The 25,461-nt window shown below is 43.1% G+C and overlaps 1 protein-coding gene across 3 annotated transcripts in view; it reads right to left on the reverse strand.

The window, feature by feature from the left end:
• Positions 1 to 25,461, reverse strand: part of znf536 (zinc finger protein 536) — a 218,825-nt gene that overhangs the window by 83,375 nt on the left and 109,989 nt on the right. For 2 of the 3 annotated variants that reach the window (XM_061053165.1, XM_061053993.1), the window contains exon 5: positions 18,056 to 20,367. In XM_061053165.1, the coding sequence (XP_060909148.1) occupies positions 18,056 to 20,366 (2,311 nt within the window). In that variant the 5' untranslated portion in view covers position 20,367. Of the gene's footprint in view, positions 1 to 18,055; positions 20,368 to 23,763; positions 25,173 to 25,461 lie in introns of those variants that run through there. The other variant, XM_061054693.1, reaches the window with a different exon arrangement.

Genomic DNA, 25,461 nt, shown 5'->3' on the forward strand with positions numbered 1-25,461 from the left:
CCATAATGCTTGCTGTGATTTGACAGTTTGTGCTACTGCCACTTCCCAGGGTAATGCTTAGCCCAGCGAACGAATGCAGTTCCATTATGTTGGAGGATTTAAATGTGATCAGCCCCCGACATTTGTTTTTTTAATATATCTATCTGGGCAAACAGCAAATTTATAATGGAGCCCACAGCCCATATCCTCCTCTTTCCTCGTTCTCTCTTTGCCTTCCATGGCGACAAAATGAATTCAGCTCTGAACCTAATTAATCCACAAAGGTTTCATGTCTTAATCCCCAAAGTCAAGGGGGTTATTGTCCTCACAAATGAGGTCAGTGTTCCTCCCAGTGGAAATAAGGGGAAGAAGGAGCAAAACACAGGGAGTAAAAGGAGGGACCAATGAATGCTTACATAGTGGCTTTCTTTCTCTCGAGCTCTCTTGGTGACTGGAGGTGTGACATGGTAGCAAGAAGCCACGCAAACTGGGACTGGAGCTGCCTGCTTCATGTACAGAGTTATTAAGATGTGAAACAGTGTTGTGCCTGAAGGCCTTAAACGATTCCCGTCCATTGATCCTGTTCATATTTTAAGTGAACGGGGAACCGAGCGAGTCAATTTGCAACGCATGAACCAGAACTTTTAGAGTAGTTCACTCTCTATTCATGTTCCGAGGTACCAAGTTACTGACCACTATGTGTCTAAGTTGGATGTGTCGAGGTTCGATGGAATTCCAAGGAAAAAAAGGTTGGGAACAACCGATGTAGGACGTATGATATGTTAATGATTTAAAATCATCAGGTTACAGGTGATCATTAATCTTGCGTCCTCCCTCTCAATCTCTCTCTCCATCTCTGCCTGCCCCATACAGATGTTTTATGACTATATGCTAAGCGCCTGTTTTCCATGTTAATACAATTGTTTTCCTTTAGCCCAAACCCAAAACTTAAAAAAAAACAACATAGGTAACAGGCAAAGGTAATATGCTTCAACAGGCTAACAGCCTGTTACAGCCCATGTGAGGAACTTTCATTTGTGTTGATTTTGGCGACCCCTGAGGACATATCTCTTAGCAGATTTAGTCTGAACATGTGTAAGTTCTGTTTTTGTGAAAACCCTTTAGTAGTGAAAATGGAAAAAAAGAGCTCCTCCTGCAGTGTGCAGGTAATCACTGAGTCTTACACCTACCCCACGGCAGGACTTTTGAACCTTTATCTTAAATCAGTATTAATTTTAGTCTGTTTTATAACCAGCTGAAAACTCCTTACAGACGCTTTAAGTGAACAGTAACTAATATTTGCATATTTAACTAAAGTGCATTAATTATATTTAATGGTTTAGGCCATATCTCTTTTCCCTTTCTGTACAGAATCAATCCTTATTCATACATTTTATGAGTTTATGGCCTTTATTGAGTAAATTGGGAGTAAATGATGACTAAAAGAAGCAGTGACTTAAATAAAGGAGGCTCTTAAGATTAGATCGGTGTAACTGGGGAAAAAAAGTAAGAATGAACATGTAGCATTGTTGTTATTATGTGTGGATTGAACTTTGAGGTAGGTCTTTTAAACAGCACTGATGTGAAAAGGCCTGGATGTTTAACATGCACTGTTAAAAAAAGAGGAGCCGCGGAAACATAAATGGAGCAGTGGAATAACTGACAGCAGTGGGAAGGCAGAATTAACCGCCTGCCAATCTCAAGCACACGGACCTTTTGAACCAGGTGGATAAGAAAGCTGGTTCTGATGGTAATTGTCACTATGGCAAGTCACTGTCAAAGTCTGAGGCAAGAGGCATCATCCAAGTGTGACAGGACGATAGCCATGATACAGCCCTCCGTCTGTTGGGATGACATGGGGGGATGTGACACACATGGCCACACCATGCTGCCTGAAGCACAGTCACCACCAGCGGCCCACACAGGGTCTCCGTTAGGGGACAAACCCAGGGAATAGCACCGAGCCGGCCAAGTGCTCGTCCAGAATCCACGACTGGGTGTCTTGTGGGGGGCCCATCTCTGTGGACCAAATGGCAACCAGGGAAAGGGAACCATGATGGTCCACATCTATGCTCATGTAGACCATCCAGAGATCTTTCGAGTCATCCAATCAAGGCTTGGCTCAAAAGAAAGGGGACCGGAGTCGCTGGCCAATGAGGACTCGGTTAAGAAGAAGGGTCAGCCAATAGCAGGCGTGTTGAATGGAGGGTCAGCCAAGATGGACGCTCACTTGAAGAATAAAGTCCAAGATGATGCAACCGACAGCTTGCTGAAATCTGTTGCAGTCAAAAGTCCAGCCACTGTATACAGCCAGCATGCTGGATGAGGGAGCGCCTGTCAGCTAGAGAACACGCTGAGGATTCAATATCTTATATTCAGGGGCGTCTCCAGAGGGGTGGCCAGGGGTTGGCATGGGCCCCCTCCCAGAAATCGGGTTGTATTTTTGGAAGTCTGACATGCAATGCAAAGTTCTTTAAATTGTGACTTTCAACATATTTTTTTAAGTCCTACAAGAACTAAGCTGAGAATAATTATTTGTTGCCGTTCTCTTGCGTTACTTGAAATTAGATCACTGGAGATAGAAAGTGTAAGTCTGTGCACAATAACTTTATGCCACCCCTGCAAAAGGTCAGTGTTCCAGTTGGGCCACCATAGTGAAAGAAAGTGTTGACACGCCCCTGCTTGCATTAATAAAGCACTTCGATGACAACATATCATCATCTGCAGCCGTTGTAACGATCATCACTTTTGGTCACAATCTGTGAGACAGACTGCCTCCTGTCTACAAAGGATGTTTGGAAAAAAAAGCTTTTTTCCCACAAATTGCTTGCTTTCTGTGTTGCTGATGATGTGGCAACAAACAATGTCATGCATACATCAAAAGTATCAGCGGAAAAACCTGTGCCGTTTTTTGATCATCGATAATTACTGTATCTGCGCTCCAAGAAGTCTCCAGAAGTAAACAAAGTGAGAAGTTGAAAACGGGGAAGAAAAGAGGAAGAGGGTGGTGAGGGGGGGGGGGGGGGTGTAGCTTTGTAGCAGACATTCTAATTTCCAACTTCTCTGACTGGTGGAATAAAAAGAAGTTTGTATTGTCATCTCCCCATCGCTGAGTTTGAAATATGAGTTTAAACTGACAGAGGGAATTAAAATCTGTGAACGCAACATTTTTTGATGCCTAATTTGAAAATCAGCTGTCAGACTTGGTGTTTGTTGATTTTTATCAACTCAAGGGTTATTACATTTCGAAAATGTGACAATTAAAAATCCCTCAATCATTCTCATGAGCCTTTCGATATCCAAACAAACTTGAAAAGTTCTGCAAAACGATGTGACGGAAATTGATGAGACTGCAGTTGAAAAAACGTTGAACCTCAACCTTGAAGCGTGCGGTCCAAAATACAAATATGAATTTTTAATCCTGTTTCTGAGTTACAGTATGGCGTGCACACTTCACAAATATTCAATCGTGCCTGGAAATTATTTCCTTGTTTGTACACAAAGCTTCTTTATTAAACGCTCTCATGTGCATCAGATATGTGCCCTTTCCCATGACTGTGTTTAAGTGAGAGATCTGAGGGTCAGGAGCCGGTCTTAAAAGCTCAAAGCATGAATACAAAATGATTATATAATAACTCCGACTGGGACATCAGTTGGTTAAAAACTCACTTGACTTCAAGAATTTGAGGTTTCTAAGCTTTGTTCAGTTTCTCTTTTTCCCTTCACTTCTTTCTCCCCCCCCCCCCCCTGCATGAGCTCCCCACACTGCATGCATGCCTCCCCTTCATCTCAGAGGATATATAGAGGAGAAAAAGATTTAAAAGGACCAGGGAGAAAAAAAAAAAAAGCTCAATTGTTTATTGATTTTATAATAGGCTTAGTGCAAGAGAAATAAAGTGTGGGGCTGGTGGGGCGGCGTGGTCAACCAGAGGCGATGGCGTGACAAACACGCGGCTTATGTGCAGGTAACAACGGCTTGTGTCCAAATGCCGGGATATTGGCTTGAGCCCTTTTCTTTTTTTTTCTCCTGTTTTTTCCAAATGCCTGTTCATGGCTTTTGTTATCCTGCTTTTAAACCAGTGTAGACATAATCGGTCCTCTCACAAACAGGGCACGGCCCTTACGGGGAGGTTTGATGGCGTGCGCTTGTGTGTGTAGGAGGAATACAGTGGGGGGATCTCTCCGAGAGGAAAATAGGATGAAATAGATCTGTGAAAGAGTGAAACCGCATAGGTTGAGACAATCAATCGCGGAAAAAAAAGAACGGAGTGACTCCTTAATGGTTAAAATTCGACTTTTGATAAAAGAGGAAACTCAATTTAGTCTCTGTGCGAGAAAAGAAATGTGAAATATGTGGAGAAAATACAAGCTTCAAAAATGTTTTTTTTTTGTGAGTGTGTACAGCTGAGTGTGTGTGTGTGTGCGCGTCTGTCTCAGAATACAAGGGTGTGTGTGTAGGGTCTGATATATGGATGATAACACTAATTAGCTCGTTTTGTTTGGGGCACAACACTCATTAAAAACCCAGTGGGGCCATTAAAGTTACTGTCCCTCCAAACCATTGCTGCCGCCGTATCCATCTCAGCTGCTATCTCAGCCGGCTCGCCCTGCTTTTAATGGGCTCTGCTTCAGGTTGTTGGGTTGAGCAAAGATTTGTAGGACTTGGGCAACTCCCCTTCTTCCCCTCTTACCCCGGCTGCCCCCGTCCATACTTCTTTATTCGATTTAAATCTCTCTCCACTTCTCCTTCTCACGCTGTCTTACCTCCTCCACTTTTCTCTTGTCTTTGTTTCTATCTATCTTTCTCTCCCACACATACCAATTACTACATCCACAACCTCCACTGCAGGCTACACGCTCCTTTCGTACGCTAATAGCTGTTTGCTGAACCGGGGAAGGGATGTGCGCTCTTCAGTCACAACCAGGAGGGGGTGGGGTGGGGTGGGGGGGTGTTTTTTTTCCCAAGCTTTACACAGTGATGTCGCTGTAATGCCGACAAACCTCCCCGTGATTCAGTGCAATAAGGCGCCCGTAAACTCTGCAGCCGGAGAGACTGGAGGCAGAGGCCTGCCAGGATTAGACGAGCAGGTGTAGCATCCCGCTAACAGATACAACACAAAGCCACATTCAAGCCCGTGCTCTCTGGGGCTAGCTGTGTTACAGCTAACAGCTTCTGCTCGTCTAAAAGAAGAGGTTCAAGTCAATCCAAGGCACGTATTACTGTATTGAATATGTTTCATAATTCACCAGTGAGGTGAATGTTACGAGTCTTAATGCCTTTATATCTGCCTGAGTCAACAGGCCCACATAAGAATTTGAAAAAAAAGGGATTGTTTTAAAATTTTGGGGTCTGGACTCTTTTTTTAAATACATTTTTTTTAGTTATTTTTGCCTTTATTGGGTATGAAAACTGTAGAGAGACAGGAAATGTTTGTTGGAGAGAGAGGGCTGATGACGCGCAGCAAAGGGCAGAGGTCGGATTCAAACCCACGGTCACTGCAGCGAGGACCATATAGCCTCTGTACATGGGGCACACATCATAACCGCTAGGCTACCCAGGGCCCTAGTTGCTCACAACTATTGTGTCAGTTGGAGTAAGAGGCGTTCGTCCGGAGCGTAGTACTGTAGTTCAAGTTAATTGACCACTGAGGCCGAGTCGGGATGACCCTTTTTAAGATAATGGTTCTAAATACAGAAAAGTCATTAGACAAATGTATACAAGCCGAGAAAGATGGTGTTAGAGAGCGTAATGTACCAAGTAGGCGAGCCCATAAGACTGACTAAAAGACAGACAGTGTCTCGTTAGCATTATGGTAAAAAAGAGGATCAGAGGGGCAACGATGACCCCAACATCTGTCACAGGAAAAGTTGTCGAATGATCAGGGTCCTCATTTATTCAAAAGGCCAAACGTTCCTGATTTATCATGAAAAAGGTGGCATCAATGCTATTGTCCATAATGTCCTTCAACTATGTCCTGGTGATGCTCAGATTGTGATACTATGGATGGAAACTTCAAGTTATATAAAGAGTTTGTGCAACTCTGGTCGGTCGTGTCAATGTACATCACAAAGCAACATCTGAACTGCTGCATCTTTGGACGAGTCTTAACAAACCCCACATGTTTCAAATGAGACCAGAGGAAAAAGCATGAATGTAATTAAGGCCTATAAGAACTATAAAGTGTTTTGAGACCGTTCAGCTCTGCCCGCTCATATACTACATTCACATTTACTCAAATGTGTATTAACTCACAGCTGTATTCCCAAACAATGTTCTATTCATTCCTGGTTGGTTGCTACACAAACTAGCGAGCAGCTGTTCCAGGAGATTATTTAGCCTTTTTTTTTTTTATATAAACGAAAGAATGATGGCATCGTCATCCCTGAAGAGCAATATTAGATCAACAAGCCTTTTCCCTACACTGCAGTGTAACCTGTTTGACCTGTGTGCAGTGATTATTACACTCACATAATACCACCAACGCATACTCTGAAAAGGATTGGACGGATTCCATATACTCTTTAGCCTTTTGCCGTGCTGTTGAAAGGCACGACTCTGAAAATATCTTTGGTCTCAGGTCTGGATATTAAGAGTGTTGATTAGATATATGAGTTTGCCATTTGCCCACGGAGCGTGGAGTGTCTCCGACAGAACTGGGGACCATATGGCTGGTGAGAGATTTCCCCCCTCTCTTCCTCTTCGCGCAGCCTGACAGCTGGATGGCTGCTAACTGGGGACGAGGAAGCTTGGCAGCTGCAGCTGAGAGCAACGCTTTGATGCCGCTCACCCTTTTTCACTTCTCTCACTCGCTGTCTTTCCTCCCCTCTCTCTCTCTCTCTCTCTCTCTCTCTCTCTTACACACACACACACACACTAAAGAGGAACACAGACACCCACGACCAACCAGTGTTAACTTACACTTAACTTTCTCCAGGTTGGACATCTGAGACAAGAAAAAAACACAGGGTGGAACTTAGCACATATAGCAAAGTGTCACCCTGCAGGTTTACTGGCTTTGCAGCGCAGGTTTTTTTGCTTCACTCGTACTGTAGCAAACAATGAAAATACAAAAAAAACAATTCGCATTTTCTGCTTTCCAAGATGTGTAAATCTGCTGTCAAACGGATGACGTGTGAGGGATGAAAGGAGGGAGGGCACCCATGGGTGGATGGCGGTTTTTGTTTTAGTGTTAGGGGTGCAATAAGGTGGAGAATAGAGGAGGAGGAAGGAAGGAGTGGGGGAAGAGGGTGAAAAAAAGCCTCTGGGAACACATTAAGATGTACAACTGGCAAGTGCGAAGAAGTCAGGGATTTTTTGATTTCCTCCACTTGTTTTTTTTCTTCCTTTTTGTACTTTGACTAAAAAAAGGATCTTTCATCTTTTCACACACACACACAAAAAAAGGAAAGAATGCGTCAGATGTTTGGATGCAGATACTTGAAATCTTTGTGCTTTGTGAAAGAAAACTAATAAAAGAGTAACAGCAGGCAGGTGTTTTTTTTATTATAGTTTTTAATCTTAGATCTAAACTGCATCGTGTTCAATGCACTTACAGTCCTATATCAATATGTTTCTGATAACAGCCTCAAGTGCAGAGTGTGTGTGATGTTTTTAATTGGGCCTCTCTAGACAATAACGTCTTTTCTTTTGAAAGAAAGAACATTTTTTGCAGCACATTAACATTATTAATTCCAACTTTTCTCCGCCCTGCTGACAAAGTGTCATGCACTTATGCTAAACACGGCGCAGACAGTAAACCACCAGAACGCAACGTGGCCTGTTACCCAAAAAAAACCTCAAGTGTGTTTTGTTCATAGAGGAAAAACAGGTTGTTCAATGTGGGGGGGGAAGTAGATGAAATGAAATGTAAAAAAATGTTTTAGGTGAAAACAGGGGAGAATGTGACAAACACACAAACAGGGGAGAAAGCAGAAACACCAAGCATGAAAAATGTAACAGTGAGGAAGGAAATACTTACAAACAGACATATAGGTGTGGTGAGGCCACACCTACATAGCCAATGAGAGGCTGTCGCTTGAACATGAGAAAAGACCTATGTGTAAATGATACAATAAATACCTTAAAAATAAATCTCACTGTTGCCTTTGTGTGGGTCTGTGAGGAAGATGAAGCCGACCGATTGGCTGTCGTTGATTCACTGTGAGTTTGGCCTCACCACTATGTTTCTTTGCACGCCCTGATGAAGTCCTCAACGGTCTAAATATGTTGACTTTTTGAATGATTTAGCCATTGTAAGAAAGGCCTTTGAAGTTTTTCCTTCTCATTGTTGTATTTGTTCATACTTGAAGCAGCTGGTTTCCCACACACACCTTTTTTGTGTGTGTACGTTAAAAACATGTTCTGCAAAGTGTCAGTATAGTGGAAGAATTGCCCAGAGAGCCTCTCCTATGAACCCTGTGATGCCAAGTATATTCTCCACTTCCACATGCCCCATTTCTCAATGTTCAAGTCTAAAACTACACTATCAGATAATCTCCTTCCTCTTTCCCTCTTTGCATGCTCCCTCTTGTGTTCAGTCGCCTGATTCGAGAAGCCCCACTCCTTTCACCCCCATGTCCTTCTCTGTTTTTTATTCCTTCAACCCCTAGTTCCCTCACTCATTTTATTTTACTGTATCCCCCCCCCCCCACTCTTGCAATACATCCATCTAACTCTCTCCTCCCTTCTCCCCCCCACAGCCAGCTCCTCCCATCCTTCCTCTTGTTGAAGGCCCCCTGTTGCTGCCTGCTATCAACCAGCTCTGAACTGGTGAACACAGTTCAGGAGGGTGGGAGGGAAAGAAGAGCAGAGGAGAGGAAAGGAGAGGAGAGGAAAGGAGATGTATAAGAGCAGGAGGGGAGAAAAAAAAGGAGAGAGGAGAGCAGAGTTTGGCTGGAGCCAAGAGGAGAGCAGCTGGGCACGGCTAACAGGGAATGATAATGACCTCAGAAATCTGCTGTTCGCTCCACAACAATAGGGTGCTCAGTCGCCTGGAAAATTGTGTTCATCAGCTAGCTCTGCTCACTTACTAATTGACATTGCCAAATATTTTAAGAACAATTGGAATGTGGCAGGGGGAGAGGGTGAAAAAAAAACGAAAGCTCAGAGATCTTAATCCCTGGATTTAATCCCTCCCTCACTTTTCCACCCCTATTTTTTTTTGCGTCTCCCTCCCCTTCTCCCCTTTCCCCCCTCCTCTCCTCCCTCTCTCTCTCTCTCTCTCTCTCTCTCTCTTTGGTGATGAGGAGATAGCTACAACTAAGAAGAAAAAAAAGCACATTTTTCATGTCGCTTTCTGCTCTCATGTCAGCACCCTGATGTTGACACAAAAGCCTTTTTATGGGACCTGTCAATGGGGTTAAGAGGAGGAGATTGAGAGGAGGAGGAGGAGGAGGGAGAGCGGCAAAAATTAGAGAGTGACAGAGCGAGGGGGGAAGAAATAGAGAAGAAGAGAAAGAGGGAGAGGCTAAAAAAAAAAAAAGTTGGGAGGATGAGAGAGAGAGAGAGATAGAGAGAGAGAAAAGAAAAAAAAGCAAGAGATTCCTCAGTCGTGGTATCACATGCCTGGCCCTCCATTTTTAATGAGGCAAAGGTCAATGTATTCTTCTGCTCTTTCACACACAGAAGAGGAACCCCAACCATGCCCAAGTTGACTTCTTCAAACAAAAACCCAGCACCACCACCAACACGCATTCCACTCCCCCCTTCCCCATCCAGCAGACCCCGGCCCCGGGCTCAGCTCAGACGCCTACCATCCAGTGCTCATCCATTTGCATTCCCTGACCGAGAGCCCTGCCTCATTTCACAGGAATTCAGCATTGACGGAGTCGGACAGCTGTCACCGGACAGAGAAAAGGAACTTGGCGTGCACCCTCATTCAGCATTTGCCCTCCCCTCCATCCCTCCATCCTTCTGTTAAGCACACACATAAACAATCAAACGAAGGGGGGAAACTTTTTAGTGTCGACTTCAGCTTTTGTTCTCTCGGCTGAAGGAGGAGCAAATGTTTGTTTAGCTTGGATTCGCGCATTTTTATGTGCATCCTGAGGTTGAGACTGGGTAAACACTACCCAACACAGGCACAAGTTGTGACTGTGATGTTGATTTATGTCTTTCTTTCTCTTTCGCTTTCTTTTTTTTTTGAAGCCTTTCCCTGTTACTTTGGAGTCTCTTCTTCTTCTGCCGCATGCTCAATCAAGTTAAGTTTCGCCCCAACATTTCAAAAACGGTAGTATCTGTGAGTCACCTTCTCTTTCTCTATTCTTGCTCACTTTTTTTTTGCAGTGACACTGGAGAAGATAGCTTGTTGATGTATTAAGAATATTAATATGCAAACAGTCTACCTGACGGAGTAAGAAGGCAGCCTTCTGTTATGGAAAGATAAATATTATGTTTTAATTATAAAAACATAAAAAGGAATGGGGGGGGGAGACAGAAGAGGAGGGAGGTGTGTGTGTGTGTGTGTGTGTGTGTGTGTGTGTGTGCGTATGAGCCAGGGAAGCTTGTTCCAGGAGAAAGGTAAGCTATGTTTTGGCAAAGATTTGGAGTTGAAAAGAGTGGATGGCATAATGCAACGCTGTTTACTGAGGAATGTGATGCCCTGTCATCTCTCTCTTTCTTTCCCTCCACTCCCGTCTCTCCCTCCTGGATTGCTCGTGTCATTTTCTCATCGCCTCTCCTTCATTCTCTCAGCAGTCCTTTTTTTTTTCTCTCACTCTGTCGCGGCTTCATAACCAAGCGGGGAATCCTAACGTGATCATTAAGACATAAAACAGGCTGATAAATGTTTCATAAGGACAAGGCTAGCCACTGATAGCCACCCAGGAATACTGAGGAGCAAACGGAGGCTCACAGTCCTTCCCTCGATCAAACACACTCGTCGGAATAAAATTGGAATTTTAAAATGTCTTAAAAAGCCTGGGCTAATTCCCACCATGGGTAATATTTACAAATTGAGTCTGAGAGACGGGGCGAGGAGAGAGAGGGAGAGAGCGAGAGAAGAAGAGAGAAATCAAATGAACTGTGCAAGAAATAAGAGAAAGAAGAACAGAGAAATAAATTGGCCTTTTATATTGTGCAAGCGTGTACAAAAATACTAAGTCTGCATTTATCCGAGACATGTCAATCAGCGCGGCACACTGACAATTAGTGCGTTTGAATAGAACTTTTATCATTTACCAGACACCAGAGTCCTGACCTACTGTACAAAAATACAGCTTGGGGAATGAATGTGCCTGTAACACAATGACTGTCTATTTAAGTTTGGTGACACATAAAAAATACAGATATGACAGGCCAGACTCCTACAAATGAGTGGGGGGTAGAAAGCTCAGGTTTTGTAACCGCTGAGTTCTCTGATTATAGAGAAAAGAAGAATGGTGCGAGAGGGGGGGAATAGAAGAGGAACGGATGTCAATTACAAAGAAAAGTAATTTATGCAGACGGGAGAAACGGGGAAAAATTTGAGACATAATTCATTATTTTTTAATGCACACAGCTTTACACTCGTATATTATGGCGCACACGCTCGCAGAGGACTGGCCTCATTTCAAAGTATTGGCTGCAGAGAGAGGTGACGGAGGAGCATTGTAGCATACTGCTCTTTGAGTAGTTAGAAGACTAGAAAAGCGCTTTACTCAACTCCATTTACCATTTAACCGGTCAGGATGTGTGTATTCAGGCTTTTTAACATGTGCTGACTTTGACCCTGCTTTGTGAGTTTATTCACTACGATGTCAGTGTGCTAATTTAAGTGTTCAGCTTAACGACTGTATATAAATATGGACACTGCATCTTCATCGTCATCCATTGTACTAAAGTGAAGCCAAAAGAACTCCTGCGACATAAGCTGACATATTACGCAGATGACATTATTTAGAGCTAAGACACGCCCATATAAGGAGCTGGCTGGTGGAAACACAGAATTGAAGCCACGCCCCTTCCATACGCTGAAAGGATGTATTCAAATGACCAAAAAAACGTCAAAGACCCCTCAAGTCGGTACAGTCCATAGCAGGACAGATTCTTGTGTTGGTTTGGAGCAGACATTCACAGTTGTGGAAAGTGGAATGACTGTTTTGTTAGTTTTCATAATGTTTTCTCTCCCTTTTCCTCCTTTACTCTGATAATCAAGCTAAGAACGCTGATAGGGGCGCCATTTTTTAACGGAGCTGTCGATGATGACGTTACATCTGCATATGTCAGAAGCATGGCAGAATTCAGGTTTGACTTTAAAGTTTGATACATGTTCCATCTGTTTACATGGAGTAGGCGGGGTTTATGAACTATACCGCAGCCGGTCAGCAGGGGGAGCTCTAAATATCCCTTTTGAAACCTGCCGCTGTATTTCCATTAAACCATTTTGTCAAAAGTCTAACACCCCAGTGTTATGAATGGACCCAGGCAAGTCCAGGAACATGTACCATATAAACATTATGTTGACCTCCCTTCACCTTACTGTTATATTGGTAAAATGTCATTTAAATTTCATATCAAACTTGGTGAACCTTCATGATCAGGACAGCTGCCTGCTTTGCCTGTGTTGTAATCAAGCATTAGTAACACATACAGAGACACTGTAAGTGTTTTTTATTTCATTTTACAGATATATATATATATATATATATATATCTTTTTTAATTTAACCACCTTTAAAACAAAGGTAATGCTGAACACCCTGTTTCGATAACAGGGATAGGACGTTTCATTTGTTTTTCCTGATTTATTTATTTTCTTATTTTTTAGCCAATAAACTGGCTGCTGGCCCAGACAAGTTTAATGAGTTGATCTCACTGTGTGCATTGCAAAGCCTCCCTTCAAAACTGAACAAATAACTCAAAGCGCAACTGCAAATTTGACTGGACTGTCAAATAATACTTTTCTTTGACTTCACCATCTGATGCATTCACAGCAGACTTGGCTTCTTCAGGATATTTCAGCTAACTGAAATAAATGTTTCTTTAAAGTACTTTAAGAAATCTGAAAAGGCAACTAACCTGAGGCACAGCAAGGACCCGAGAAGAACACATTGCTGTAGTAACATTATCAATATCAGTTTTAACCAAGTGGCAACCTCCAGTGTTAAAACATTAAAACAAGTGTTTAAAAAACTACAAAAAACTGCAGTTACCTGGGTGACCACTTGAGGCTAATGTAATGCCCTTTTAACAGCAGAAATAAATACGCCTACAGCCTTGTTAAAGGACAAGGTTTTGGTCTGAACAGTTCATTTCTTTATTGGCATACACAGTACAGGTTGTGAAGTATCTCAACCATTTTGATTTTATGTATGAAAATAGTTATGCACCATTTGCATACATGGGTGAATTAACTGACAAGTGGGCACATTATAGTATTACTGTTTCCTCAGCTTCAACTATTTTCCTATTTCCGGACCCCAGGTTGTGAACCAGTGGTCTAAGTCATGTAAGTAAAACATCACGTGAAAGTTTGCTTTGAATACAGCTTACAATTACATTCATACTCAATTCTCTGAGAACCCTCAATCCGGTCTTATGAGGATAAATGTTGTAGCTTTGTCTTGTAGAAGGTGTCTGTGTCAGATTATGGTTTTAACACCTTTAGTATTTTAGATTCCACTGTGGTCACACATATAGATGAGAGTTCGAATGGCTTAACCTCTCAGCCTGCTCTGACAACAGTGAATGCCTTTGATGGAAAGTCACAGCGATGTATGTTACATCTGACCCGAGAGTATGCTCCGATACGCTCTCCAAGTTCATTATATAATTACATTTTTGTTCAATTCTCTTACAACCTTCAGAATAGTACTATGAAGATGACTGATGGACCTGCACCAAATAGTCGACTCTAATTGACCAAGATGTTTTTAAATGGAATGGATTTTAATTTATGTATCTTAAGATATGTGTATCTTATTTGCAAATTTCAGTTTAGTACTCTGGCATCAGCTGAACTTCTCCCATGTTAAGTTTATTTGTACCATAATAAATAGCTGTTTGTGTCTATAAAAAAAAAGTACGAAAAGTGGTCTCTGTTAGGCTAACATTTTCATTGACAAATATTAGCTTTACTGTATTGGGCTTGTCATCATGCATATTCATAGTTGTCTGGATCTTGTTCCACCTTACTTTATTCCTGTTAATGACACAGTAATTACACCGTAACAGTTTGTCCGCATGTGTAATTACGCCCCCATGGTATCGTTGCAATTAGATGAATATCCGCGCTTTATAACCTAAGGCGTCAAGTTGGCAAATCCAATTTCAATTTGTATGGAGCGAGCATTTTGCCTGCTTGTTTGAGCCGCGGTAAAGACCAGGGATATGCAGGCTAATCCCCACCATGTTAAAACGCTGTTCCTCTTAAAAATTGTAGACATGGGGGATTCTCTGGAGAGAGAGAAAGGAAAAGAGAGAGCCAGGGGGAGTGTGTATAGAGTCTTTTTACAGCCAGGAGCCAAGAGGTGGGAGTGAGGTTTTAGGGGAAGGTTGAGGAGGTACATGTAAGGATGACTTGTGCAGCTCTAGGCCTTACATGCACGCGTAAAAAGCCTATTTTTTACACATTCAGCTGCATTTTGCCTGCACTGTGGCAGCAGAATGGGGAGACGCTATCGTGCAAATTGAGGATTTTCAATGGTGGGTTATTTGCATGTAAGAGCTGGCATGAAACAGGCCACGCTCTCTAAAGCAGCGGGCGCCTTCAGATGTGATGCCTGCGTTCATGTCGGGTCTATGCCTCATGTTGAACATCGCTAACATTTCTTCTGTGCTGTTTGTTTCAGCACAACTTCTCAGGCCTTCAAAGCAGCAAACAATTACATTGATATGAAGTCAGTTCAAGGATAACCAAACAAAAAAGTCAGTGATGGGCATAAAAGTAATTACCTCTTTGTTATAAAGAAATATAATTTCATGCTCAAGGTTAGCCGCTGAGCCATATTGTAATAAGAAAGGTGTTTAAAGGACAAGTCTGACAGCGGCCTTTGTTTTTCTCCTCTTTCTCTTCCTCACTTCTGCCGTTTTACTCGTTGCTTTTAAACAAGCGCCGTCTCAAAGACAAAAGCGGAAAAAAGCTGACCTTCTTTCACAGTTGAGATGTTATTTTTGATTACTATAATTCAAGTTTAACTCAAATTGCTGTGGGTAGGTGGCAGGGCAGAGGCTCACACGTACACAGCCACACACTTGCAGGTGCAACACATAAACACTCAGAGAGAATTACAAGCCTTTTCTTTTTAGGCCTGAGATATTAAGATAAAGACAATGGTAAAGTAGCCACATCCTGCTTTAAACAGAAGAGAGTGATATGCACGCCTAGCATGAAAGCATATATCCCCCACATACATACAGAAAGGCACGCATAGAGATACACACATACACAACAAAACATGCATGCAGAGATGAAGCTTGACACCTTTCTCCACATGAGACTCAGACACATTTTTTCTCACACATCAAAGTTTCTAATTTGAGAGTCCCTGAGCTCCAAATGTGAATCACATTGTGTAAGTCGTGAAGAAAGAAGTTCTGCTAAATTCAGATTTTTAAAAAAACAACAACAGGAAATAGCATATTAAAAATGTGCACATCAAATATGTCTTCCAAAAAACAACTTTTGGTAAAAAAATGTCTTCAAGTCTCTTTAAGTTTCTCATGTTTTTTCTTTCATTGTCAATAATTGACTTTGACTCTGTTTAAGTTTAGCCTGCCTTACGGTTGTGACAGACTGACTTAATAGTGCGAACCTTAGATAAGTGTGCCCTCTGACTGATCACGCAGATAAGGAGCAGACACACTACTGCACAGAAAACTGCACATATAAACAAATGGTTAGACAAAAACAGCATGAAGGGCAAAATTAAGGCCTCTTGAAAACCAGCGGGCGATTTTTTTTTCTCGTGTAAACTAGACAATACACTATTTTTTATTCATTTTGTATTTATATGTTTTGTCTTTAATCCTACCCTCCTTTCCCACAGATAGTGCCTTGAGGGCAAGATTTAACCACTCAACTAAATCCAATGCATTTCTTTGTGCTTTGTTAGCATTTGGTGGTAAATACTATTGGTTTTTATTTGTCAATTATTATTTTAATTTGCTTTTCTTCTCCCCCCTTACATCCCCCCCACCCCCCTTCCTTCTTTTTCTGTACACAAAACACTGGATGTTAATACCGTACTTCTGAAGTTGTTGAAACGCCACAAGCTGAACCCATCAGATTCAAAGTGCTTGAGTCAAAAGAGAGAGAGAGAGAGACAGAGAGACAGAGAGAGAGGGAAGGGGGAGAGAGAAAGAAGAGGGGGGGTAGAGAGAGAGAAACTTGCAGCATTAAAATTCAGAAGATAATTACATCGGCTACACCCCCACCCTGTTGAGAAAGTGTTATGTTTAATAGTCTCTATAAAGAAAATAGGTTTTTATCTCACTCTCATTTTCATTAATTCCTAATTGGGGTGGGGGGTTGTCTGTTATTATTTCTTAGATTAAAATAAACATAGCCTGTCCCATGTTCAAACTCATCACACTACACGGGCATGATAAGGACTTCATGCCTCTGTGAATAAATAAACAATTTCGTCTCCACTGGTGGAATTAAGTTGCTTACAGCCCTTAAGCTAAGCCACTGTGATTTATATTTTTATTTATTTATTTATTTTCTCAAAAGACTTAAAAGCACATCCTCGCTTCTGCAAATGAAGTTCACCATTTTTTTTGACCTGCTTTATATGTATATCTTTAATTAGTGTCTTGTTTAGCTTAAACCGACTGATTATCGCATAGTCGTGACCTAATTACTGCGCGCGCTTCTTAACGCCAGCATAGTGCCCTGAGGAGCAAGCGAAAGTTACCTTTAAAAACTTCTGTAATCATTAGCAACGAGCCTCCCTTAATCCCACTAAACATACACTTATCTAGCCCCGGCCTGCCTGTGTTTGCTGTGCGGAGAGGAGGGAGGGGGGGATAGTTGTCTCTAACGTGTTTATTAAAGACATTTATTAATCGCTGTGGTTAAAACGAGTGTGTCCCAACGCTCCCAGTCTTTACTCATGTTCCACAGGGATCTAGACTGCTAACCCGCACACGTGAATGTAATGGAGAAGCAGGTCTCTTTCTGGATTGTGTTCTCTGGAGTCTTCTTTTTTGGCTTAATTTGAATGGCAACACACAACACAGCAAAGTCAAGGGGCAATTGCTAATATGTCCAGAAAAGGAACCAGTGGCGGTTCTAGACTACTTTTACTGAGGGGGCCAAACTGGAGCCAGTTGTTTTGTCAGAGGGGAACATTAAACCCAGGTGAAAAATAGACAAAGATGATCGCTTTAAAAAAGATATATATATTATGCCAAATAATATGCGCACATCATACAATACCGTGATTTCTATTTATTTCAGTAACAGTATTTAATAGGCTACTAGTCCGGTTGTTGAGTCAAATACTAGGGGGGTTCTTCCTTTTGGAGGGGCGGCCACAGGGGGGGACCAAGCTCAGTGTTACAGGGGCACTGGCCCCTGTTGGCCCCTGCCTAGAACCGCCCATGATAAGAACCAGTGACTGAGATACCGGCACATGAGTATATGTGATGCATACACTTGCATCTTTGTGTGCTTGTGTATTGGTAAGTAGTCAATAGGTGTGTTGATCTTTGTCTTTGTGAATCAAAATAAAGCACACCCCTTCACAATGGTGTCTGTGTATCTGAAACAAGCGGCAACCTGTATGCACACACTGTGCGGGGGTTTATTTCTTTTAAATTGTATCTTTTTTGATTTTATGAAGAACAAGAGTTGTTCATGGTAAGTGGTGTGGCTGATCAGAATGATGGGTGGGGGCATTGCAGAAGTTTGTCAGGAGGCTTAAGGGCAGCCTCAGCTTTGCCCGTTGTTAGGTTGTCAGAAAGTTAGATTGGGATAGTATTTCCAATGTAGTACCCGCCATGTATGGGAAAGTCACCTTCAATAACCAAAGGATGAGGTCTCTGAGATATTTTTTTGTCAAGGATTTGCGGGTGACAATTTTTTATCCCCAAATTTAAAGACAGACGAAGGTATTACAAGAGCTATTTATTCATCTCTAACTCATTTCCTTACCTGATGATGGTGAGGAGGGATGTGGGCTGTCATCCTGAACGCTTCCTGTCTGGGAGTGTCCTCCTCCAGCGCCGCTCTCTTCCGTCACATTGGATGAACCAGGAGTGGTGGAGCGGCTAATGGACTGGGACTCAGGGTCGCTGGCCGATCCGCGGCGCTCCTCCAGACCTTGTTGCTGGAGCGCTTCCTCGATGCTTCGCCTGTCTTTGCCGTGGACGCGGGAGTGGACAACCATCTGATGGTAGGTTCTGAAGACCCGGCCGCAGTCGGGACACTCTGAAGGCTTCTCCTTCAGGCCAGAGAGGCTGGAGAGGCTGAAGTCAATGTTTGGGCTTCCCAAGCCAGCCATGGCTCCAGGAGCCTCGGCACTACCATGGTGAGACATTAAGTCACGGTGACTGTCAAAGCCTCTTCCGTCCTCCTTCATGGACAACATGGCTCCACCAGCTGCCTTGGATCCATGCAAGGCCTCCGATAGCTGCTTCTGCTTGGAGCTATCATTTGAAGCAATCAAGGAGTATTCTTGCTTTTCCTTTGAGAAGGAAGCCAAGGCCCCTGCACCACCAATTTCATCTTCCTGCCCCGGGGCTATATGGTGCTGGTGCTGATGCTGCTGCTGCTGCTGCTCCTTCGGCATGAAAGCCCTGTCCATGGCCATGCCGCGGGCCATTATCTGCCATGCTTGGTAGCTGTTGAGGGAGTCCATCTCAGCCACTTTTGCGGCTGCCTGAAGGCGCTCCATGCAGCTCGACTTGAGCGGTGGCACGAGGTTGAGACAGCCCAGGAGTGAGCGCTTTTCATTTTCACCCAGACCATGGCCCATACCTCCTGCCATTGGCCCCAGAAGCTTCCCAAGCATCTCCTTTTCCTTCATGGCTATGCCTGCCTTGGCCAACATTTGATGCTGCTCACTCAGGCCCTGTTTCTCTGGTGAAAGGAAGCCACCCTGAAGACAGGAGATGTAACGTGAATAAAGGTTGGCATGAGCTTCTTGAGCCAGATTGCTCATGCTGTTGACAGCAGCTATTTCCTGCTCACTGGGCTGGGGCGGCTTGCTCTTGATGGCAAGCTTGTTGAGATGCACCTTCATATGGTTCTTGAGGAACCAGGGTTCCTTGAATCGACGGCCACAGATTTGGCAGCAGTGTTCAAATGAGTCCTTGTGCTTGCGCATGTGGCCCTTGAGGAACCAAGCCTGACTGAACACCTGGCCGCACACCTCACAGCGAAATTCAGTGGTGCTCTGCACGCCACCGCCACCACTTGCACCTTGGCCCTGTGTGGACTCCGCTGTGATGTGGGCCTTCTCCACATGACTTATCAGGTCTTCTTCATGAGAGGCAGCAAATTCACACAGAGTACATTTGTAGGGCTTGTGGAGTATGCGGATGTGGCGGTCCAGTTCCTCGCGCTTCTTGAACTTCCCTTTGCAGAAGGTGCAGCGAAAGCCTGTAGCAGGGTTAAGGGATAGTTCGTCCTGGGTGCCAGCCGGCTTAGGTGAAGTAGAAGGCTGGGCTATTGGGTCTGGGGTGATAAGGCCAGAGGGGGGAAGGAGGCCACAGGCCGAGCCTAGTTGCTGCTGATGGGTGTTGGTGCTGCTGGTAAGGCTCAAATGGGGTGTTTGAGCTGTCTGGAGGATACTGCTGCTCCCTCTCATCTGCTTATCCCTTAGGATGGCCCTCTCCTCCAGCTCGTGCAGCAGCCTGTTCTCCTCTCTGACACGGCCGCGCCCCTTACCAAGATTGCCCAGCTTGTGGGTCCGGAGGTGGATCTTCAAGTTGCCCTTCTGAGCTGCTCGGTGGTCACAGTAGGGGCACTTGAAGGGCTTCTCTCCTGTGTGTGTGCGCATGTGCAGCGACAGGATGCTGTTAAAACGGAAGCGCTTGCCACACAATGGACAGGGATACTTCCTATTCTTGCGAGCGTCGTCTTCAATATCATTCATCTGGGACATGATGCCCAAATTCTGGCCATTGAGGAACTGCTGCAGATCAACTCGCCCATTCAACCCACTCAGTGCCCCCGCATCAATGTCTCGGTTGAGCTGATTGGCCAGCAGGGCCATCTGACTGCTGATGGGTTGACTGGCCAGGGCTGCGTGGTGGGTCTTCTCGTCCAAAGGCGTGGCTGCTTTCTCTTCAGGGATCTGTTGTGGGCGGTGTAGATCAGGGAAGGCGTGTCCTAGCTGGGCGGTGAGCTGATGAAGCTTTTGACTGATGGGGTAGCGGCCATTTAAAACTGCACTGCTCAGATGGGCGTCGGCATCAGACACCGCTGACGACACACCGAGACACAAACTTGAGTCCTCCATCCTGGAAAGCAGGAAGAAAAAAGACAGAAATATATTAGTTTGAATAGCGTGACACAAACAAATTGTATTAGTTTGTCCGGATTAAAAATACATAATTATCACACCACATATTCAAGGCTAATGTGTTACTTCATTTAGGGAAACAACACCTGCCACGTTACTCATTACAGGGGGAAAAAAATGCATCATCTTTGATGAACAGAGCACTGTGTGAATTGTCAGCACCAAGGGCCTGGAGAAACGCTGTGACTCCTTAGAACTTTTTCAAAATGTAACACCATTTTGGATGGAATAATTACTCTGTAAACACAGTGAGCAGTGTATAATTAAGCTACTTGTGCCCATCCTATCAGAATTCCACCAATTACACGCCTTAATGAAACGGAGCAACGCCATTGTCGGGAAGCCACCGCAATACTACAATTATGATATTAACAATAGCACTTAAAACCAAGGGGTTATTTCAGTAAACACAGCACTCTTATCTGGTTGCCACGACACTTGTCTTGGCACAAAATTCCATTAAAGAGCTGCTCTACATTTGATGTGAATCACTTTGCTCTTCCTCTGCGTCTTTCCAATTCCCCAAATTCTCTCTCTGTCTGTCTCCTCTCTACCTTTACTCTTTTACAGTTTCTAGGATGGAGAAACAACAGTTGGCTGTGTTGAAAATGTCCCCAATGCAGCCAAAGATACATTCATGTAAACCAGTTGTTATTGAACTTTTTATTCTTTGAGCCCCCCCCTTATTTGTATCCAAAATGAGCCGAGCCCACCCAAGAGCCACAGGAAAAAAGATTGTCAAAAAAATCAACTTGCATTTTGATTGTCTTCATTATATCTTGAATAACAAGTGTGGCTGACTACAGTAAGTAGTTTGATATTTTTGCGAGCATTATTTTCACGGTTTTATCAGACCTTTGAATTAACTACCCAGCAAGTGCACTATCATTACTTTAATTAATATGTGCAAATCTCATTTGAAGACCTCAGAGGAGACAGAACTTTGTGCCCTCCTTTAGATCGTTAGGTTGTGGTTAAGTGGTAGAGATGGTTGTCTCTAAAGTGGAAGTCCGGGGATCCGATCCCCAGCTCCTGCAGCCACATATCGAAGTGTCCTTGGTCAAGACACTGGAACCCAAATTGTTCAATTTGCCAATTCTGAGTGACACTGAAACCTGAATTGGTGAGTGGCAAATCCTATTTTGTGAGTGGTTTGTGAATTTCTTGGTAGTTAATACTGATGGGCACTTTTTGTAGCAGCCTCTGCCATCAGCGTGTGAATGTGGAGTGAATGGGTGAATGTGACATGTAGAGTGGAAAAACAGCTTTGAGTAATCTAGAAGACTAGAAAAACCCAATACATGTCCGAGTCCAGGTTTGCCCCCACCCCCCACCCAAGGGGGGTCCGCACCCCAGGTGTAGAAGCATAGTTATGAACTGTGTAGTCTGAGGGGAATTGACCGGTAGCAGGATACTTTGTTGGGTTTGTTTTTTACTACGCTATGAAAAACTAACGATTTGTCACCCTGTGTTGCTTTAACATATTTTTTTCTTAAACCGAGCATATTGCACTGTTACTTAAAGTGTTCATATGTGTAATATCAGTGAATTAAACACAAAATAATTACAATAATAACATTGTTTTTTTAATGCAGATCCATCTGCTCTCCAGATGGAGAGGTATAAACATCTATCTGCACACTTCCTCTGGCTGCTGGCAGGGGTCACACCCTCAGAAACAATAACCACCGTTCTGCTTTGGTCAACAAAATATTGTATAATGTCTCATTAAGCTGATTAGTATGCTGCCTGGTGCCTGGTCACTGTTTTATAACGTATGATTTTAATCATCAAAAAAAAAAATCCTTTCATGGAGAGCCAGTGCAAAGCAGAGGCATGAGGTGGGTTCTCTTTTAAGAGAAAGTGGGACCATTTTAGAAAAGATGAAGAGCCCAATCTTTCAGTTACACAGCCACACCCTTATTAAATATGTGCCCACATGTTCAGTACACAATTTACAACCATGAAGGACAACTAAGAATTCTACCAGACTCTGTTTCTTCTGTTTCTCTCTCTCTCTCTCCACCTACAGTATCTTTCTACAGTATAAGGAGGACGATAGACTGTGCTTGGCTCATTCATGTGAATTAATTTGAATTGTTTCTCTTTTTTCCCCCTCTCTCGCCCATGAGTAGGAGGTTAGTAGACATAAGGGGTGTCTGTTCTTTTAGCCACTGGCCCCTCCAACACACTGTCGATGGTGGATTCTTATCTCCTGGAGATGAATTAGGCACTTTGACCAGCTTCCTCTTTATGTTTAAAGGAATGTGACACTAGTGGGCCGCCTGCTTGAACTCTTCTTATTTGCAGAAGTCTATGAACCAGTTGTACAGAATTCCTCACATATATAATAAGCACTATAAGGTCTGCAGACTGTCAAAACCGATAGATCTTATGACAGGTTGTTTTGTGACTTGAATCATGTGAGTTAAGGCATGATACTAGCCAAATCATGAATTACACTTGCATGAAAAATTGCATATTATACTGTTTATGTAAATATCTATCATGAGGAAAAATACTTGGTGAGAATTTCTGGAGAAGATAAAACTTTGTTAGACTGCTTTAAATGTGTTAGGGCTTCAAATGTATTGATGTGACACCCCCAGCTTCCATCAGCAGCCGTGCTTATATCGGAAAAGACCTTATTTGAATGGGCCCTTTTACAGAGGCGGCTGCCTTTTGGAATAGAAATCTGTGATTTAAACTCGGCTGATGAGCTGTTGCTCATTTGGGGAGATAGCAGCTTGCCCTTTTCTTCAATTTGATTTCTGCCTTTATCTTTAACATATAACAAAGGCAGATAGACAATGGAATAATGTGAAATGAACTGACGAATCCAGTTTGTGTTTTTTTATAAACGTATCCTGGCTGACGAGCGTATGCAAATGAGGCACATTAATATGCTTGCCTTGCTCCCGAGTCATTTTATATTTTTTCCCCTGATTAAAAAGGACATTTCTTATGTGACATCCCCCCTCTGCTCATATCAACACACACATGCAGGGGGAATTTGAGGCTGGTGTACAAGAAGGAACGCATACACACACACAGGCAAAGACATGCACCCGAACACAATTCGACTACAGACAACAATTCAATATGCACATGCCCTCTAAAAGACACGAGGAGTGCGCTGCAACTCAACCAGCACTAACAAATGGCTACCCACAGAAATCACACAAACACAGCTTTGTATTTTGACTTGATCTTAACCGCTAATGTCTGGTGCCACAAATCCAACAGTCTCAGAACGGTACAGAGGAAAACAAGAAAGATAGAAGTTACAGATTGATGCTTTTAGTCGATTAAGGCTCAAGTTTGTTAATCTTACCGGTTGTATTAAGGAGAGACTTGGTGCTAATCTGCCCCTACTACGTCTCAATGTCTCTGCCATGGCTGCATAGCTTGACTCTGATATTTAACAACACATGCACTCCGTAGCTGTACACTGGTACAGTATCTGTCTGCCGTTACTCTAACCTGTATAACCTTATCACTTCCTGGCATGTGCAGCAATGCTGCCTCATTAAAACTATTGGCTCCTCTGATACCTCTAAAACCACAAAGACTTCCTTTAGCATTTTCTCACGACTGTTCACTTGTTGTCTTTATAGTTTGTGGTTTAATATTCAGCATAGCACCACGTGCACCCGTAAACACACCGAATATCCTGCACACAAACACACACACACACACACACACACACACACACACACACAAACACACACAAACTGATTTCACTCCAAATGCATTTTTCTTCTCTGCTCTTTTTTTTTTTCCTCTTCAAGCCTCAGCTTAATTATAAGTGGTATCTGTAACACAATGGAAGTATATTTCAGTCAGCATTTGAATGTGCTCAGTTCATTTCTTTCTTATCAAAAGCAGCACGCATCATAAATGCAAAAAAGGATTTATATGTGTCACTGTAATTGTAATCACATACATAATTTAAGTATAAGAGTGGCAGAGTCAGAGTCACCAAAGTCTAACTATTATATATTCAAATTAGAAGAAACAGTTTGTGAATATATAGTCCTTAAATGTATCATCACCGCCTGAGTTTTGCCATCCAACTTTTCTCTGACGTTTAAGACAAGATGGGGACAAAGTCAAGAATCGAAAAGCCATTAGTTGAACTTTACTTTGTTATTGTGACGCGTATCGACACAAAAGCCATCGACTAATCACAAAGCAATACCCCATTAAGTCCTAATGAACAAATTCATAGCATTAAACAAATCAATCTTTATTCACAATGTGCTGATTTCCATCATATTTGCAGCAGATCATTAATGAGATGAGGGAAAGGGGGCCAGCCGCGGAAAAAATGATCTCAAAGGGACAACGTGGGTACCATATGTTGCACCAACTGAGAAATGAATGCTAAAGAACGTAGTGATAAGTAGCTGGGGCATTTAAATCCATTTAAAAAGCTATAAGTGTATTTTCACAGCTTGTTTGTCATTTCAAAGATCAATTAGCTCCGTGTTGAAGTCTCTGTCGTCAGAGTTGTTGCTTTGGTTTGGTAGAACTGAAGCAGATATGAGTTTTCTTCCTGGCTTGTGTTTTGTTCCTGTTGCAGGTGGTCCGTACAAGACGTCTAATTAATCCAATAAAAAAAATCTGCCTTGTTTTCCTTCCACCCGCTCTCTCGCTCTTTGACTTCGCTGCATTATTACTTTCTGTAATGAGGCGAAAACACTCTGAACTGCAACATGGAAGACAGTCACACAAGCCCTGCCAGATACAATCCTAACTCCAGCCCATGCCTCGAGCCTCTTGATCAAAACTCATAACGCTGCACTATCAAAGAGAGGAGAAGCTTCAGAGATGGATCGGTCTATTTTCAATGTAGGGGGGTGGTGGTGGTGGTGTTGGGGGGGGGGGGGGGGGGGTTCCTTTCTGCAGACATGGATGAGATCAGATTTCATCTACGCTGTAAGAACTCAAATCTAAGCACTCGTTATTAGTCTAATTTGTAGTAAAAAACGAAAAGTTATTTTAATCCACATTCACCTGCAGAGTCTGG

Source organism: Labrus mixtus, chromosome 1 (assembly GCF_963584025.1).
Source record: "Labrus mixtus chromosome 1, fLabMix1.1, whole genome shotgun sequence".
Lineage (NCBI taxonomy): Eukaryota > Metazoa > Chordata > Actinopteri > Labriformes > Labridae > Labrus > Labrus mixtus.